At 42.5% G+C, this 18,643-nt stretch overlaps 1 protein-coding gene across 5 annotated transcripts in view; it reads left to right on the top strand.

Annotated features, from left to right (window-relative positions):
• Positions 1-18,643, top strand: part of LOC134338247 (protein argonaute-1) — an 89,227-nt gene that overhangs the window by 29,931 nt on the left and 40,653 nt on the right. For all 5 annotated transcript variants that reach the window (XM_063033958.1, XM_063033960.1, XM_063033957.1 and 2 more), the window contains 2 exons: positions 1,620-1,754; positions 11,271-11,358. In XM_063033958.1, the coding sequence (XP_062890028.1) occupies positions 1,620-1,754; positions 11,271-11,358 (223 nt within the window). The remainder of the gene's footprint in view (positions 1-1,619; positions 1,755-11,270; positions 11,359-18,643) is intronic.

The following is an 18,643-nucleotide window of genomic DNA, read 5'->3' as shown; positions in this document are numbered from 1 at the left end:
GTCTGTTTTGGGCAAGTATGTAAAGTGAAGATCTGGTCTTTGACTTAAATGCTTTAGTTTAGTTTATTTAGTATACAAGATATTAAGAGGAATAGATAGAATGGACAGCCAGCGCCTCTTCCCCAGGGCACCACTGCTCAGTGCAGTAGGACATGGCTTTAAGATAAGGGGTGGGAAGTTCAAGGGGGATATTAGAGGAAGGTTTTTTACTCACTTAGTGTGTGGAATACACTGCCTGAGTCAGTGGTGGAGGCAGATACACTAGTGAAATTTAAGAGACTACTAGACAGGTACATGGAGGAATTTAAGGTAGGGGGTTATATGGGAAGCAGGGTTTAAGGGTTAGCACAACATTGTGGACCAAAGGGCCTGTACTGTGCTGTACTATTCTATGTTCTATGTAGTTTCCCTGCAAGTGAGTGAAGTACTATAGTCGTAGACAAAGCAACATTCTTATTAATAATCTCTAGAATAATTCAAGTGTTATCCTAATAGCTTATGTCTTTGAGTTATTAAACAGATTTATATCATGAGACAAGATTTGTAACATACTGAATTTGGTTAGAACAGTGCAAAAGCAGTCTTGAAGGGTACAGATATATGAATAAGAATTGGTATAGGAGATGAGAGGTTGTATTGTTTTGAAGCTGTCCCTAATTGTATATAATTATGGTGCACAATAGCCTCCAGACACAGTTCTGTGTTGCATTTCAAGTTGAACAGTGAGCCACTACTATGCCTCTTCTGTACCCACGTTTGCCTGCAATATCTTCTGGCAGATGAGTTCTCAGCATGGTTTTCATTGTGTGGCAGTGACGTTTATGATGAGCAAAGACTTAACGCCAGTGAGTCCTGTTCAATGAAGTTCTGCTGTGCTTTGACATCTGAGCCATGTCCTCATTTACAATAGGCTATGAGAATTCTGAGGCAATCATAAAATTTCAAAGGTAATGAATATCATTACAATTATACATACTGTCAAATGCAAATTTGTATAAAAAAATAAAATATTGCAACACTGGATGACACGAAAACAATAAAATTCATAGATTGATTCAATTCAAAAGGTGTAAATGGCCTGAATTTGCCTCCTGTGAGCTGTTAAAGGTTCATTAACATGAATGGAGTTGCTGAGCCCCAGTGCATATTCAGCACTTAAATTTTCAATATGATTGCTGAGACACAGCAGGATGTTGGTGCTCTGTCTGCGGTTTCCTTGAGGAATCCATATCAGAGGACAGTCCTTAATGGCAGAAGCAAGAATCCTTGAGAATTTTGAGAGTTTCACTTGAGCGGTCCTCAAAATTTATGGACTGTGAATCCATCTCTTCCTACAAAAAAAGGTAGTAAGTTACTAGCATCACTTTTTTTTGAAGTGCTGGTGCCTTATTAACAATAGCTAGTAATTATTTAGTAACTCTGATAAGCTCTCTGAGGCTTCAATGTATTAAACAAAATGTCTTGCTCCAAACTATGAGAGTTAATTAAGGTCTGAATAAAACTTTTTCAAATATATATAGATTTTCTAAATGTTGGACTTCACCCTTGTGTTTTACATTGGATTAGTTACAGTGACAATAATAAATCACTGACCATTGATATTTTTCTTTAAATTTTAGTGTCCGCCACAGCTTTCTACAAAGCGCAGCCAGTGATAGAGTTCATGTGTGAAGTCCTAGACATACGGAACATCGATGAGCAGCCAAAGCCTCTTACGGACTCTCAGAGAGTGCGTTTTACAAAAGAAATTAAAGGTGAGCTTCATGATGGTTGCTTTTTATCATTGTTAGGATACTTATTCATTTTGTTCCCCCACCATCAAAGAAGCCCATTTATGAAAGTATGGGTGGGGAAGAATGTTGTTAGTTTGTTCAGGGAACCCACTGCACCTCCATAGCAAGTATTTTCAATATCAGTATATTCCCACAGATTCCTGTTACATCACATTAAAACTTTTTAAACTTTGTCCTCTTGTAACATGGGCAAGGGCAATAGCCAGCATCCTCTGAAAACTGAGTCGAATGAACAACCAGATTGAGGATGCTACAATTGCACAGAGGTTAGTGCTGCTTCCCCAACACCAGGGATCCAAGTTTGATCCTGACCTGAGGTACTAGCTACACAAAAGTTGCACATTATTCTCCCTGCCTCCTTGTGCTCCAGATTTTTCTGTGATCCACATTCTTCCCATGAACTGATGCAATTACTCTGCTGCAAAACGGCATAGAGACAATGTATTAACAAAGTATGTAATAATGTGTTTTATTGAAATTGCTTGAGGGATTATTGTTGACCAGACCATCAGGGGACTTACTGTTGTACATGAAATCTCCATATCTATCCAACTATATCTTCACGAAATCTCCTAATTGAACATGCATAAAATATATAACTGTTACTCTTGGTCATGACAACTCCAATTGTGCAGCATTACCTTGCCCCTGAGCTAAAGTACAACTTAAATTTGATCACCTTTGAGATCTGTATACAAAATGGTAATCGGGAGTTAAAAGTATTTTTTATTATTAAAGTACATGTATGTCACCACATATATCCCTGAGAATAATTTTCCTGCAGCCATACTCAGCAAATCTATAGAATTGTAACTAACAGGATCTAGTGCAAAAGACAACAAACAATGCCAATATAAATAAATAGCAATAAATAACAAGAACATGAAATAACAAGATAAAGATTCCTTTTAGTGAGATCATTGATTGTGGAATATCTCAATGGATGGGAAAGTGAGTGTAGTTATCCCCTTTTGTTCAGGGGTCTGATAGTTGTGAGGTAGTAACTGTCCTTGAACCTGGTGATATAAGTTCTGAGGCTCTTGTCCTTTCTATCTGATGACAACAGCAAGAAAAGAGCATGGCCTTGGGCGGTGAAGATCCCTTTTAATGAATGCTGCTTTCCTACAACAGTGTTTCATGTAGATGTGCTCAGTGGTTGGGAGGGCTTTACCTGTGAGGTACTGGGCCAAATCTACAACCTTTTGTAAGATTTTCCATTCAAAGGCCATACCAGGCCGTGATACAGCCGGTATATACACTCTCCACCATATTTTTAAGCTTACTAATGATAGGTCATCTCAGTTATGGAACTACAACATTTGAACTGTACCTCCACAATGAATAGCATGTGCTTTGTCTTGGAGTATACTAAGTTTCCATTTCAGAGAATCGTAACTTTAAAAGCAAAGTACTTGTAATGCTCAAAAGCTAAAATGGACATTGTAAATACTGAATATGCTGAGCAAGCAGAGTGCAAGTGGGAAATACAACTAAATGCTTCACACCTAACTGAAAGACATAGTTCAGCATGGTTTAACATGGAAAGGAAAGAAAGACGGTGTACAATTGTGTAGAAAGGAGGAAAAATTAAACACGTAATCTCAACTGTAACTTGTGCTAACAACAGTGTAGAATGCCATACTTCAGTACTTTTATCTATCCAGCATATCTACTCAAACAAAACCCAAAATAACTGTTGGAAACACCAGGCCAAGCAGCTGTGGAAAAAGGAACAGTTAATATCTACGGTTGACGTACTCTAACTGAAACTCTTTCCACAGACCTTGCCTCATCTGCTGAATGTTTCTAATGTTTTTGTTTCAGGTTTCCAGCACGTATAGTATTTTTTTTTATTGATCCTCATTTACTACTAAGCCCTCGCCTCGGCAGTCTTAAACTCTCAATTTGGCAGTCTGAGATAACCATCTGCTTCAAGCAAGCTTCAATTATACCGGAGCTTAAGAAGAACATGGTAACCTGCCTCATTGTGTATCGTCCAGAAGCATCCACAGCGATGAAGTGCTTTAAGAGGCTGGTGATGAAGCATACCAATTTCTGCCTGAGAAATGATTTGGATCCAACAGCAGATGCCATTTTAATTGGCTCTTCATTCAACCCTAGAACATCTGGACAGTGAAGGTGCATACATCAGGATACTCTTCAGTACAGCTCTACATTCAATACTATCATCCCCTCAAAACTAATCAATAAGCTTCAAGACCTCAGCCTCAGTACCTCCATGTGCAACTGGATCTTTGATTTCCTCATTTGCAGACCCCAGTCAGTTTGGATTGGCACAATCTCCACCAGCACAGGTGCACCTCAAGGTTTGTATGTTTAGTCCTGTGCTCTACTCACTTTAATACTTATAACCGCGAGACTAAGCTTAGCTCCAATTTCATATTCAAATTTGCTTTTGCTGGCCGAATGAAAGGTGATGACAAATCGCCATATAGGAGTGGAGATTGAAAACCTGGCCACAATAGTAACCTCTCACAACATCAGCAAGACCAAGGAGCTGATTATTGACTCCAGGAGGATGAAATCAGTGGTTCATGAGCCAGTTCTTATCGAGGAATCAGAGATGGAGAGGGTCAGCAATTTTAAAATCCTTGTTGTCATTTCAGAGGATCTGTCCTGGGTCAGAAGAAAGCACAGCAGCATCTCTACTTTCTTTTTGTATTTGCACAGTTCAGTGTCTTTTGCACATTAATAGTTTGTGTGTCCTGTTGGTGGTGGTCGTTCAGTGATTCTAGTACTTACTGTAAATGCCCACAAGAAAATGAATCTCAGTGTGTATGTACTTTGATAATAAATTTACTTTGAACTTGACTACTCTGTTGGAAGAGATTCATCATTGAAGTAAGCTTAATTGAAGATTAAATACTGGGGATGTTCCATAAAGTCAACCCAATCTTGTTGAACCAAAAATAAGGTGGGGAGTCAAGTATTCAATGAGTTGGTTTATGTTACAAGTACAGAGTAGTTTAAAGAATTACTGACAAAATGCCATGTACGTATTAATCACATACAAGTTAGAGAATCTAGAGATTGGGAGAATGACCAATTTAAAGGTTTTGGCCACAGCAAGAATTTTCCTTTTTTTAAACACTGTGTTTTAGCAGGTACATAGCAGGCATCTTTGATTTGTTAGTGTGTGGTCTGCCAGTTCTTTTGATCATCGTTTTGTGAGAATTGGGTAAGGAAGAGCAAATAATCGGTCATGAAGTCACCAATGTGCATTCTTATGGAAGATTAATAATCTGAGATTCATGTTATTCAGTGCACAAAGCACAACAGATCTGCTGTTGTTTCTGTGCAATAGCATTCCAACCATGCCACAAAACCATTCATTCTCTGATAACAACAGAGCTGCCAATAGTTTTTTTTGAAGAAAGTGCAAACATTGTAACATAAATATTCAAATCGGAGATCTGATTTCTTTGTGTTAATAGATTTCCTGTCAGTAGGTAGCCTCCTTATGTCACTGAATAACAAAAGATGGTGCATACTGGTTAAAAGACTGTTGATGTCTTGTTATTTGGTAGGTGGGCATTCACCATGCAACCCCCTCCCTAACAGAGCCAAACCCATTTACTGATTCCTCCTTTTTTTATATTAAGAAATCTTTGATGCTGAATTGCTGGCTCTGCCTCAATATTACGAGCAGAGTTGACAGTCGGGGGGGGGGGTGCATATCATACATTAGCCGAATGGAAACAAACATTTCCTTAAGACAGGCAAACATGTTAGGCAGGAGAAATTAATGATTTAAGCTCCCTCCAGTTTATGAATGTCCAGTGTTTGTACAGCCTGTACGTATTTGCAAGTACTTGTGAGACTGGCAGGGTGGATTTGTGGGGCTGCAGGCATCTTCTGCCATATTTCACCTTATTAAAAGCCACTTTTCTGACCTGTGAACAAACTGGGTTACAGACATGTGAGGGTTGAATTGATGAACAAGTAAACAGTGATCATGAATTACCAGGTATTTTGCAGATTGGCAAACTGTGACCAGTGTGATAATGCCCTACCTCTAGTTATTTGCAATGTATTCCATTCCTTGGCTAAGTAAATCAAACAGATGAGTTTGATAATGTTACAAAACTAAGTATAAAGAGTAGGTGGTGATATGGATGAGAAGAGATGTCAGGGGATATATAAGTGGATAACTACATGGTAGATGTATCATTTGGGAAGTTGGGCAATTATTCATTTGAGTAGAGAGAACATATGCTGCTTGCAGGCTGGGCCAACACTGAATTACCCATTCCTTGTTGCCATCTGTGAAGGTGGTGATGAGGTGGCTCGAACTGCTGCAGTCCTCATGAAATAGCAATACAGTTGGTGAAGGAGATACTGTTAGCAAGGGAATAGCGATATATTTTCCAGTTTCCGGTAAGATGGTGGAATTTTCGGACACAGCGGCCTCTCTGGGGCTCCTGAACCTCCTCCCCAAGGTGTTTTGAAACTTTTTTACAATCGCAAGAAAATGCTGAACTCTAATAACTTCAAGGACTGCAAGCTGCTTGTTGGCAGAAGAGCTGGATCTGGTGCAGAGCTTGTTACTGCCTGCTGCAGAAAGCCATTGAAGTTGGTACACAAAGCTAGTCTGCAGTCTTAACAGCAAGTGATCGTCTTGAATGTTTCTCTTGCAATCAGTCGCAAGACCCTGTTGAACACTGGTAAATGTAAAATACTGCAAGACTGTTTCTTTTGTTTATTGGCAAGACAGGTGGCAGAGGAGCTCGTGAGACCTCAGTTGTTGCGAGGACTAGGCCTCAAGCTGTGGGCTCGCCTGTTTCAGCAGTCCAGGAGAGGAGATGTCAGAGGTGGTATACCGTGGCATCCATGCTGGTTTGACCCTTAAGTCAGGCTGCACTCCAGTGTTCACTCAATGGAAGACAAGCTGGACTGCAGACCTCTGAGAACTGCTTGTTCTTGCTGATAACACCCATCTACCATCAATTTTCAGGATATGTCACTCAGGCACTTGGGCTATGTATTTTTTTGTGTGACTGTATGTTTACTGGTATCTTGGTACTGGTACTGGTTCCGTCGGCTGCGTAAGTCTAGGGAAGGCACCTGCCGGCCCTGCCAAACGTGGGAGATTGAAGTGTAAGCCCCCCAGATCCCCCTGTTTATGTGGATACTGCATGATTTGTTACCCTGTTACAAATAAGTACCACAAAATAACAGACAGGACACCACATACAATTAAATGATTTAGCTTTGTTTGGCTGTATTCATATATAGTTTAATGATAGTTAAACTTGAAATCAGGATGGTGTGTGGTTTGGAGGGCAACTTCCAGATGGTGTTTCCATGCTTTTGCTGCCATTGATCTCCAGTCTTGTAGAGGTGATAGGTTTGGTAGGTACTGTCTAAGGAGTCTTGGTGAGTTGCTACAGTGTAGAAGCGGTGCAAAAAGCTCTTACTGTGTGTCAGTGATGGGAGTGAGGGAATGGCTATGGGTGAGGTGCCTAACAGGAGGACACGGGCACTCTATCCGTGGTTATGAATGGGGTGCCTGTGGTTTCTGTGGTGGTGAACTTGAGTGTTATTGAAGCTGCACTCAGGCAAGTGGAGGATTTTCTGTCACACTCCTGGCTTGAGCCTTGCAGATAGTGGGCAAGCTTTGCGGAGTTAGACAGGTTGCCCGCTGTAGGATTGCTAACTTCTGGCCTGCTCTCATAACCTCATTGTGTATATGGCTATTCCACTTTAGATTCTGGTCAACGGTAGCCCCCAACATATTAACAATGGGGTATTTGGTGGTGGTAATGCAATTGAATGTCAGCAGGTGACAACTGCATTTTCTCTTGTTGAGTGTTGGTATGGGTATTGTCCAGGTCTTATTGCATTTGGTTGCCTACTGCTTCATTATCTTTAATTAAAGTTTGAGTAAAAGAGCAAGGATGTTTTATGGCAATGATACAAGGCTTCATAAAATCATACCTGAAGTATTTTGTACTCCACAGGTCTCAATTCAAAAAGGATACATCTGCTATACTGTTTCCTGACATGACAATTCTGTCCTATAAATAGTGACTGAGTAAGCAAGGGCGCTATTCTCTAGAGTTCATGAAAATGAGATTTGACCTAATTGAAACTTACATAAGTTTCAAAGGGCTCAGTGGGGTAGATGCATGGAAGGTGTTGTCATTGCCTAAAGAGTCTAGGTCTCTCAGTCTCAAACTAAGTACTGGGCCATTTACAATTGAAATGGAGGATTTTTTTTCACTTAAGGTTGATTGGAATTCCCTGTACTAGAAAGCCGCAGAGGTTTTTGTTTGCATTCAAAACAGGTGAATAGGTATCAGAATATGAAAGGAAGCCAGTGATCAATAGAAAATGTTGCTTCACATTCAAGATCAACCATGGTCTTGTTAATGGCACAGCATGTGAGAGACCAAATGGCCAACTCCATTTTTATATTCTCATGGCATTGTTGCCTGGATTAAGATCGAGCACCTGTTTTGTGTCACTCAAAACATTTTAACAAAACAAAAATGTTGACAATGTTCAGCAGGTGATATAGTAGAGAGAAAAACAGTCAACGTTTCAGGTTAATATCTTTCCGTGAAACCTGTTAGGTTTTGTTGCAAGCAACACACACAAAAACGCTGAAGGAACTCAGCAGGCCAGGCAGCATCTATAGAAAAAAGTACAGTCGACGTCTCAGGCCGAGACCCTTCGGCAGATTTCCAAGCCCAGTCTATCCAGTCTCTCCTTGTTATTAAAGTGCTTCATCCCAAGCAATACCACAGTGAGTCTCTTCTCCACCCTGTCCAATATATTCATGTCCTTGTACTGAAGTGACCAGAGCTCCATTGCTTTTTTTTATATAGTTTATTCATGTTAACTGAAACATAAAATATGTGCATCTCATCTGTCGTCTTAAGCCACTCTATCTACTTGTGCTTCCACCTGTAAAGATCTTTGAACATATAAAACAAGATCCCTCAGTTCCTCATAGGCCTCTGATCACACAAAAAAAAACTACCGTCATAATCAGTACACTGTTACCAAGCCGTTTGAATTCAGTTTGCCAATTTGGCCTCGGTCCCTTGGGATCTAATCTCTTGCACCCGTCTCCTTTGTTGGTACTTATCAAAAGCCTTGCTGAAGTCCACAGAAAATATCAACTGCACTGCCCTCATGAATGCACTTTGTCACATCATCTAATAATTCAGTTAGTTTGGTCAGAGGGAATCTCCCCATAACAAAACCATGCTGATTGCTTTTAATTAATCCCTGTCTTTCCAAGTGCAGATTAATCCTTTCCCTCAGTTTTAAAACCATAAGAGCCAGAATTAGGCCATTTGGCCCATCAGGTCTGCTGTGCCATTTAATTACGGCTGAGCATCTCAACCCTGTTCTCCTACTTTTTCCCCTAAGCTTTGACACTGCAGGTTTCCTAGCCACTTCCTGCTCTTGTAACCATGTTGTGACCACCCTTACTAATCAAGAGCCTTCTCCCCGTCTCCTCTCATGCCCTGACTAATCAAGAATCCACCAACCTCTACTTTGAATGTACTTAATGACTTGGCCTATATGACTTCTGTGGCAATGAATTCCACAGATTCACCACCCTCTGTCTAAAGAAATTTCTCTTCATCTCTTCTAAAAGGATGTCCTTGTATTCTGAGATTGTGTCCTCTGGTCCTAGACTCTCCTGCTACAGGAAAAAAATTTTTAGAAAGTTCTTTCTGATGTTTAACTCGCTAGCCTGTAATTATCTGTCTCACCTATGCTGTCCGTTTTGAATAACCATACCACATTTGTTTTCCTTCAGTCAAATGGTCAGTGAAGATTTGTTTCACAGTCAGAGCCTTCGTAATATCTTGCCTTGTCTTCCATAGTAACCAAGGAGGCTTTGGGGATTTATTCACCTTTAAGATCACACAGATTTCTAATTCCTTTTTAATGGTACTTTATGGTAGAGTTTCATAGCGACTGTCCTTGGATTCTCCAACTGCAATTCCATCTCCTCAATGAAAACAGATGGAGAGTATCATTTAAAACCTTGCTCATCTTTTCAGCTGCACATATAGGTTGTTCCTTTGGCACCTTCTGTTCACCTGTTTAATCTTCTGCCCCTTTAAAATACTTTGGATTTTCCATAATCTTGTCTGTCAGTGATATTTTGTATCTTCTCTTTGTCCTCATTTTATTTTTTGTAACTCATTCCTGCCAGCCCTTCTCACTTTCAGTTCCCAAAAGCTACTAGGTGCTGCTTTTTCTTTTCTTCTTTTTCCAACCCTTGTTAGCAAAGTTCCTTGAATTTGTTGTCTTTCCTCGTCATTCTTACGGGAACACCAATGCCGTGACTCCCATTATGAGGTGATTTCCCATAAGTTAAGAAGCTGTGTGTTCAGTTTTATTTGTTCTTCTAGGAACAAAATGTGTATGGGTTGATAATGTGACAAATAACATGGTGTCGTAGTAGCATCTAATAGTAACCCACTTCAGAAAGAGAATGTGAACAAAGTTACCATGTTAAGGCCCTATTATAAATTTGTTAATTGATTGGTAATTTACCTACAGCGGCCTCAAATAAACTTCGACTGCAAGAGCTAATCAGAGGCTGGGTGTTCTTGGGTAAGTGGCTTGTCTGCTGATGTCCCAAAGCCTTTACACCGTCCAATTTGCAAAACAGGTTTGCAGCGGAGTATTCTTAGCTTTCATGAATGCAGCTCAAGTGAGTATGGTCGTATTGTGCTTAAATTAATGGATGGTTACTCCGATTATGTGAGTTCTGGTCTCGCCAAATAGAAAATGTTAATTATGTAAATTGGGAATTAAAAATTGTTATCAGTATCAATGACTGTATTAGTACTGACTGTGTAAAGTAAAAAAATCAGCCCAATCAGTTCAGGGGAAACCTTGATGGACAGATAAAGTTCCAAACAAAACTGAACAACTCCAATCTATCAAGCAGATTGGCTTTCACTTCTTCCATCACTAGGGCAACATGGCTATGATGTGTGCCGACTAAATGTACTGGAATTAAGTGCCAAAGCTACTTTCCATTATCACCCTAACATGGCCCCTCCCAGAGGCAAAGCTGGCAGCTGCAACTACCAACTGTAAAGTCCCTGACAGACCACACAAATTCATGACTTGGAAATATACATTGGTATTCACTTGTGGTTTGATGTCAGTCCTGAAAATCTCTACTTAATACTGGGAATGTACTGCATTAGTTCAGATTAGCAGGTCACCAGCACCTTTTCAAGGATAAATGTGGATGGCAATCCACTGTGGCCTTGCTTCACCACCTTCACTTGTTCTTCACAAACAATGCATGTGTATTTCCAGTGGACTCACTAAATGGTATTGAGAAATACTTACTGAAATTTTGGTCTCTAGATGTAAACTTGCGCAGGATAAACTTTCCCTTCCTTAACCCACTGTGCCATTAGGGAACCTTCAGAGTCCTGATTCTTGATTTTCTTCCTCTGGCTCTCACAGGTTTAAAAGTGGAAGTGACCCACTGTGGACAGATGAAGAGGAAATATCGAGTCTGCAATGTTACACGAAGGCCCGCCAGTCATCAAACGTAAGTACCCTCTCATTAAAGTGGTGAAATTTTAAGAAGTTTGTGTGTTGGCTTGTGTAACTAATAAAGTTTTGTGTTAAATTTAGGATGCAAACGTAGATTTCCGAATTATGGACACTTGTGTCAAATTAATTGTAGATTATATGTAATTAGGAACTTACAAAACTGAAGTAGACTCAACAGTTAGTATATACAGGTGTCCCCCGCCTTTCAAACGTTTGCTTTACGAAACCTCGCTGTTACGAAAGACCTACATTAGTTACCTGTTTTCACTAACAGGAGGTGATTGCGTCGCCTCTGATCTGGGCCGACATTTATGTGCCAAGCGGCACCTAATTAATTAGCTTGTTTATTTTGTTTTTTTTCTTAAAGATGTGCTGGGTGCATCCCGGCTACTGCTGCATTCTCCACGGCAATGTATCGGTCAGTGGCCCGGAGGTTAGGGTCTGCTGCACCACCCCAACCTCTGACGACTCAGCCTAAAGCCTGATTTATACTTCTGCGTTAACTGGACGCCATAACCTATGCAAGTGACCGACGCGCGTTGTGAGCATTTATACTTGTGCGTCGGTGTGTCTGCGTCGCTCTGCAATTCGGGCACGTCATGCATGCGCACACACCTGCCCGCGCAAGGCTTCATGATCATGGTAGTCTTTCTCGGGGTAAACAAGTTTAAAGCGAGTGTTGTTTTTTGTAAAAGCGAAATGTGTCCTCCATAATTTCGGAGGTCTGTAAAGCTTTATGGAAAGCATTGCAGCCAGAGTTCCTTCCCTGCCCTTCAGTCGCCCAGTGGGAAACTGTTGCAACGTAGGAGGAAATACGATGCTCCCAGGCGGACCAATCACTGTTTTTGCGTTGCTGCGACGCGCAGTTACATTTTGGGAGAGGTGCACGTCAGGCTCTGGCGTAGGGATCCGCGTTGGCTCTGCGTAGGGTTTGCAGCAACGCAGTACTTACGGCGTGGAGTTGACGCAGAAGTATAAATCAGGCTTAACACACCATCATCAGTGTGCTTGCCGCTGTCTTCCCAATTCTGGTAAGTAATACTACACTGTACATACATTATTTCTACTTTATATAGGCTGTGTATTTTTATGCGTTATTTGGTATGATTTGGCAGCTTCATAGCTTTAAAGGTTACTGGAGAGAGTGTTTCTGCCGAGAGTGCTAGCGTGAGATTTTTGCTACGGAGAACAGTGCGGCAATGATTGTGGAAAAAGTATTTCTACTTTATATAGGCTGTGTATTTATCATATCATTCCTGCTTTTACTATATGTCACTGTTATTTTAGGTTTTATGTGTTATTTGACATGATTTGGTAGGTTATTTTTTGGGTCTGTGAACGCTCACAAATTTTTCCCATATAAATAAATGGTAATTGCTTCTTCGCTTTATGACATTCCGGTTTACGAACCGTTTCATAGGAACGCTCTACCTTCGGATGGCGGGGGAAACCTGTATTGAAAAATTGTGTGCATTTCCAATCAAATGTCAAAATGATGTTCAAAAGAATAAAATATATGCTTGAGGTATATGCAATTTGATGAAGATTTTGGATGATCTAAAGCAATTGTAGAATAAGTAGACGAGTCACAGAAATGGAAGGAGAGTTGGGAAAGAGAGCAGTAAAAGACGTAAGTAATTGGGGAAAGATTCTGGAGTACAGAAGCTGAGTAAGGCAAGGTTGGATTATAGTAGCTTTTTGGAGTCAGAATAAGTTATACTAACAGATGGGGACAGTTGTGGCACAACAGTACACTTTTTGAGGGATTAGCAAACCATCAGAAGAATGTTGAAACTTAATCGGTTTATTATTGTCACTTGTTTGAAAGTTAAAAGTGAATTTATTATATGTCACAATGTAATGCCTTGAGATTCATTTTCTTGCGGACATTCACAGTAAATACAAAGAAACAATAGAGTCAATGAGAAGCTGCACATGACAGTGGTATAGGAAGTTTGCAGTTTAGAATGGTGTTGGTGTGACACAGCGACACCTTGCTGGCAGCAAACTAAACTACAAACTACTCTATTAATCACGCTTCAGTCAGAAGCCTGTAACTTCCCTTTTGGAGTTGTTTCTGAAAACACTGTACAACCTGGTATTTTTGCGGTGTGAACTGAAGTTTCAAAGGTGCGGGACAGTTGTGGCATGTACGGGCCATATCGAGGTGGCCTGTGCCCGAGAGTGAGGAACAAGCCGATGTTTGGCTGTTGCTGGAGTGGACTTGGAGCCGATTCAAAGCGGCAGAACCGAGGTGAGGCAGCAGGGCCTGGGCCTTGGAGCGAGGAGCAAGTCAGTGTTTGACCGATTTAAGCACTGGGCCAGGTTGGAGAGGTCGGGCACAGGCCGAATTGAGACGCTGGGGTCTGAGCCTAGGCCTGAGAGCACATCGAGGCACTGTGACCAGGGTCTGAGACCCGATGTTTGGTCAATTTAAGCACCAGCCTGAATTGAAATGTCAAGGGGTCAGGGTGGGGGAGCGGGATGAGTCAGTGTGCAGCTTGCTGCTCAGCGAGGCTTACTCACCTGTGCCCAACTGAGGCTGTGGCCTGCAACAAACAGGCTGCTGGACCGCTGCAGTGTTGGCTGGCTTTGCGGCTATGAATTCACTTTCAGGAACTTCAGTTCTGAATGTTGCTTGCTTACTTATTGTTTGCATGATTTGTTTTTTTGGCGCTTTGAGTGTTTGGCAGTCTTTTTTAATGGGTTGTATTGGGAATCTCAAGGTTGTATATCATAAACATACTTTGATAATGTACTTTGAACTTTGGTGGGGGGGACAGACTTAGTTTTGCATGCCATCCATTTAGATCATTGTATCTAACAGGATTGTTATCATGGGTGAATTTAGCTTCCCTAATATTGATTGGCACCTGATTACTTCCAAGGGTTTAGATGGGGCAGAGTTTGTTAAGTGTGTCCAGGACAGATTCCTGTCACAGTATGTGGACAGGCCAACTAGGGGGAATGCCATACTAGATCTAGTACTAGGTAATGAACCGGGTCAGGTCACAGATCTCTCAGTGGGTGAGCATCTTGGGGACAGTGATCACCGCTCCCTGGCCTTTAGCATTATCATGGAAAAGGATAGAATCAGAGAGGACAGGAAAATTTTTAATGGAGGAAGGGCAAATTATGAGGCTATAAGGCTAGAACTTGCAGGTGTGAATTGGGATGATGTTTTTGCAGGGAAATGTACTATGGACATGTGGTCGATGTTTAGAGATCTCTTGCAGGATGTTAGGGATAAATTTGTCCTGGTGAGGAAAGTAAAGAATGGTAGGGTGAAGGAACCATGGGTGACAAAGAAGGTGGAAAATCTAGTCAGCTGGAAGAAGGCAGCATACATGAGGTTTAGGAAGCAAGGATCAGATGGGCCGATTGAGGAATATAGGGAAACAAGAAAGGAGCTTAAGAAGGGGCTGAGAAGAGCAAGAAGGGGGCATGAGAAGGCCTTGGCGAGTAGGGTAAAGGAAAATCCCAAGGCATTCTTCAATTATGTGAAGAAAAAAGGATGACAGGAGTGAAGGTAGGACCGATTAGAGATGAAGGTGGGAAGATGTGCCTGGAGGCTGTGGAAGTGAGCGAGGTCCTCAATGAATACTTCTCTTCGGTATTCACCAATGAGAGGGAACTTGATGGTGGGGAAATATGAGTGAGGTTGATGTTCTGAAGCATGTTGATATTAAGGGAGAGGAAGTTGTTAAAATACATTAGGACAGATAGCCCCCGGGGCCTGACGGAATATTCCCCAGGCTGCTCCACGAGGCGAGGGAAGAGATTGCTGAGCCTCTGGCTGGGATCTTTATGTCCTCGTTGTCCACGGGAATGGTACTGGAGGATTGGAGGGAGGCGAATGTTGTCCCCTTGTTCAAAAAAGGTAGTAGGGATAGTCCGGGTAATTATAGACCAGTGAGCCTTACGTCTGTAGTGGGAAAGCTGTTGGAAAAGATTCTTAGAGATAGGATCTCTGGGCATTTAGAGAATCATGGTCTGATCAGGGACAGTCAGCATGGCTTTGTGAAGGGCAGATCGTGTCTAACAAGCCTGATAGAGTTCTTTGAGGAGGTGACCAGGCATATAGATGAGGGTAGTGCAGTGGATGTGATCTATATGGATTTTAGTAAGGCATTTGACAAGGTTCCACATGGTAGGCTTATTCAGAAAGTCAGAAGGCAGAGGGTTGTGGTGGAGGGAGTACATTCAGATTGGAGGATTGTGACCAGTGGTGTCCCACAAGGATCTGTTCTGGGACCTCTACTTCTCGTGATATTTATTAACGACCTGGATGTGGGGGTAGAAGGGTGGGTTGGCAAGTTTGCAGACGACACAAAGGTTGGTGGTGTTGTAGATAGTGTAAAGGATTGTCAAAGATTGCAGAGAGACATTGATAGGATGCAGAAGTGGGCTGAGAAGTGGCAGATGGAGTTCAACCCAGAGAAGTGTGAGGTGGTACACTTTGGAAGGACAAACTCCAAGGCAGAATACAAAGTAAATGGCAGGATACTTGGTAGTGTGGAGGAGCAGAGGGATCTGGGGGTACATGTCCACAGATCCCTGAAAGTTGCCTCACAGGTGGATAGGGTAGTTAAGAAAGCTTATGGGGTGTTAGCTTTCATAAGTTAAGGGATGGAGTTTAAGAGTCGCGATGTAATGATGCAGCTCTATAAAACTCTGGTTCAGCCACACTTGGAATACTGTAACACACATCAAAGTTGCTGGTGAACGCAGCAGGCCAGGCAGCATCTCTAGGAAGAGGTACAGTCGACGTTTTGGGCCGAGACCCTTCGTCAGGACTAACTGAAAGAAGAGCTAGTCAGAGATTTGAGAGGAGGAGGGGGAGATCCAAAATGATAGGAGAAGACAGGAGGGGGAGGGATGGAGCCAAGAGCTGGACAGGAGATTGGCTAAAGGGATATGAGAGGATCATGGGACAGGAGGCCCAGGGAGAAGGAAAAGGGGGAGGGGGGGAAAACCCAGAGGATGGGCAAGGGGTATAGTCAGAGGGAGAAAAAGGAGAGTGAGAGAAAGAATGTGTGTATATAAATAAATAACGAATGGGGTATGGGGGGGAGGTGGGGCATTAGCAGGTTAGAGAAGTCAATGTTCATGCCATCAGGTTGGAGGCTACCCAGACGGAATATAAGGTGTTGTTCCTCCAACCTGAGTGTGGCTTCATCTTTACAGTAGAGGAGGCCGTGGATAGACATATCGGAATGGGATGTGGAATTAAAATGTGTGGCCACTGGGAGATCCTGCTTTCTCTGGCGGACAGAGCGTAGGTGTTCAGCGAAACGATCTCCCAGTCTGCGTCGGGTCTCGCCAATATATAGAAGGCCACATCGGGAGCATCAGACGCAGTATATCACCCCAGCCGACTCACAGGTGAAGTGTCGCCTCACCTGGAAGGACTGTGTGGGGCCCTGAATGGTGGTAAGGGAGGAAGTGTAAGGGCATGTGTAGCACTTGTTCCGCTAACTCTGACTTAGACTATACCCCTTGCACATCCTCTGGGTTTCCCCCCCTCCCCCTTTTCCTTCTCCCTGGGCCTCCTGTCCCATGATCCTCTCATATCCCTTTTGCCAATCACCTGTCCAGCTCTTGGCTCCATCCCTCCCCCTCCTGTCTTCTCCTATCATTTTGGATCTCCCCCTCCCCCTCCCCCCCACTTTCAAATCTCTGACTAGCCCTTCTTTCAGTTAGTCCTGACGAAGGGTCTCGGCCCAAAACGTCGACTGTACCTCTTCCTAGAGATGCTGCCTGGCCTGCTGCATTCACCAGCAATTTTGATGTGTGTTGCTTGAATTTCCAGCATCTGCAGAATTCCTCGTGTTTACTTGGAGTACTGTGTCCAGTTCTGGTCGCCTCACTATAGGAAGGATGTGGAAGCATTGGAAAGGGTACAGAGGAGATTTACCAGGATGCTGCCTGGTTTAGAGAGTATGCATTGTGATCAGAGATTAAGGGAGCGAGGGCTTGACTCTCTGGAGAGAAGGTGGATGAGAGGAGACATGATAGAGGTGTACAAGATAATAAGAGGAATAGATAGAGTGGATAGCCAGCACCTCTTGCTCAATACAAGAGGACATGGCTTTAAGGTAAGGGGTGGGAAGTTCAGGGGGGATATTAGAGGAAGGTTTTTTACTCAGAGAGTGGTTGGTGCGTGGAATGCACTGCCTGAGTCAGTGATGGAGGCAGATACACTAGTGAAATTTAAGAGACTACTGGATAGGTATATGGGGGAATTTAAGGTGGGGGCTTATATGGGAGGCAGGGTTTGAGGGTCGGCACAACATTGTGGGCCAAAGGGCCTGTACTGTGCTGTACTATTCTATGTTCTATCTGCCTCTACCACCGTTGCCGGCAGTGCATTCCACGCACCCACCACTCTGTGTGGAAAAACTCAACTCTGACATCTCGCTTGTGCCTACTTCCAAGCACCTTAAAACTATGCCCCGTCGTGTTAGCCATTTCAGTCCTGGGAAAAAGCCTCTGGTATCTACACGATCAATGCCTCTCATCATCTTATACGCCTCTATCAGGTCATCTTTCACCCTCCGTCGCTCCAAGGCTGAAAAGGACAAGTTCACTCAACCTATTCTCATAAGGCATGCTCTCCAATCCAGGCAACGTCCTGTAAACCTCCTCTGCACTCTGTATAGTATCCACACCCTTCCTGCAGTGAGGTGACCGGAACTGAACACAGCACTCCAAGTCTGACCAAGGTCTCGCATAGCTGTAACATTACCGCACTGCACTTGGACTCAGTCCCATGGTTGAAGAAGACCAACACACCATACGCCTTCACAACAACATCGTCAACCTGCACAGCAGCTTTGAGTGTCCTATGGACACAGACCTTAAAGATCTTGCTGATCCTCCACACTGCCAAGAGTCTTACCGTTATTATTATATTGTGTCTTCAAATTTGCCCTACCAGAATGAACCATCCATGACATCTACTTTTGGCTTGTTAGACATGTCCTCCACCACGAAGACAGACACAAAATAGTAATTCAAGGCCTCAGCCGCTTCCACATTACTTAATATTAATTCCCCTTTCCCTTCTTCCAAGAGATCTACATTCACCTTAGCCACTCTGTTATGCTTGATATGATTATAAAAACATTTACTATCTGTTTTTGCATTTTTTGTGATAGTTAATTTTCATAATCTGTCTTCCCTTATTGCTTTCTTTACTTAGTGGTTCTTTGGCATTTTTCCAGTCTTCCAGTTACTTACTACTCTTGGCCACTTTATATGCTCGAGCTTTTAATTTG

This window comes from Mobula hypostoma, chromosome 26 (assembly GCF_963921235.1).
Source record: "Mobula hypostoma chromosome 26, sMobHyp1.1, whole genome shotgun sequence".
NCBI classification, from domain to species: domain Eukaryota; kingdom Metazoa; phylum Chordata; class Chondrichthyes; order Myliobatiformes; family Myliobatidae; genus Mobula; species Mobula hypostoma.
The sequence above is the reverse complement of the archived record's forward strand: the minus strand, read 5'-3'. Positions and strand labels throughout refer to the sequence as shown.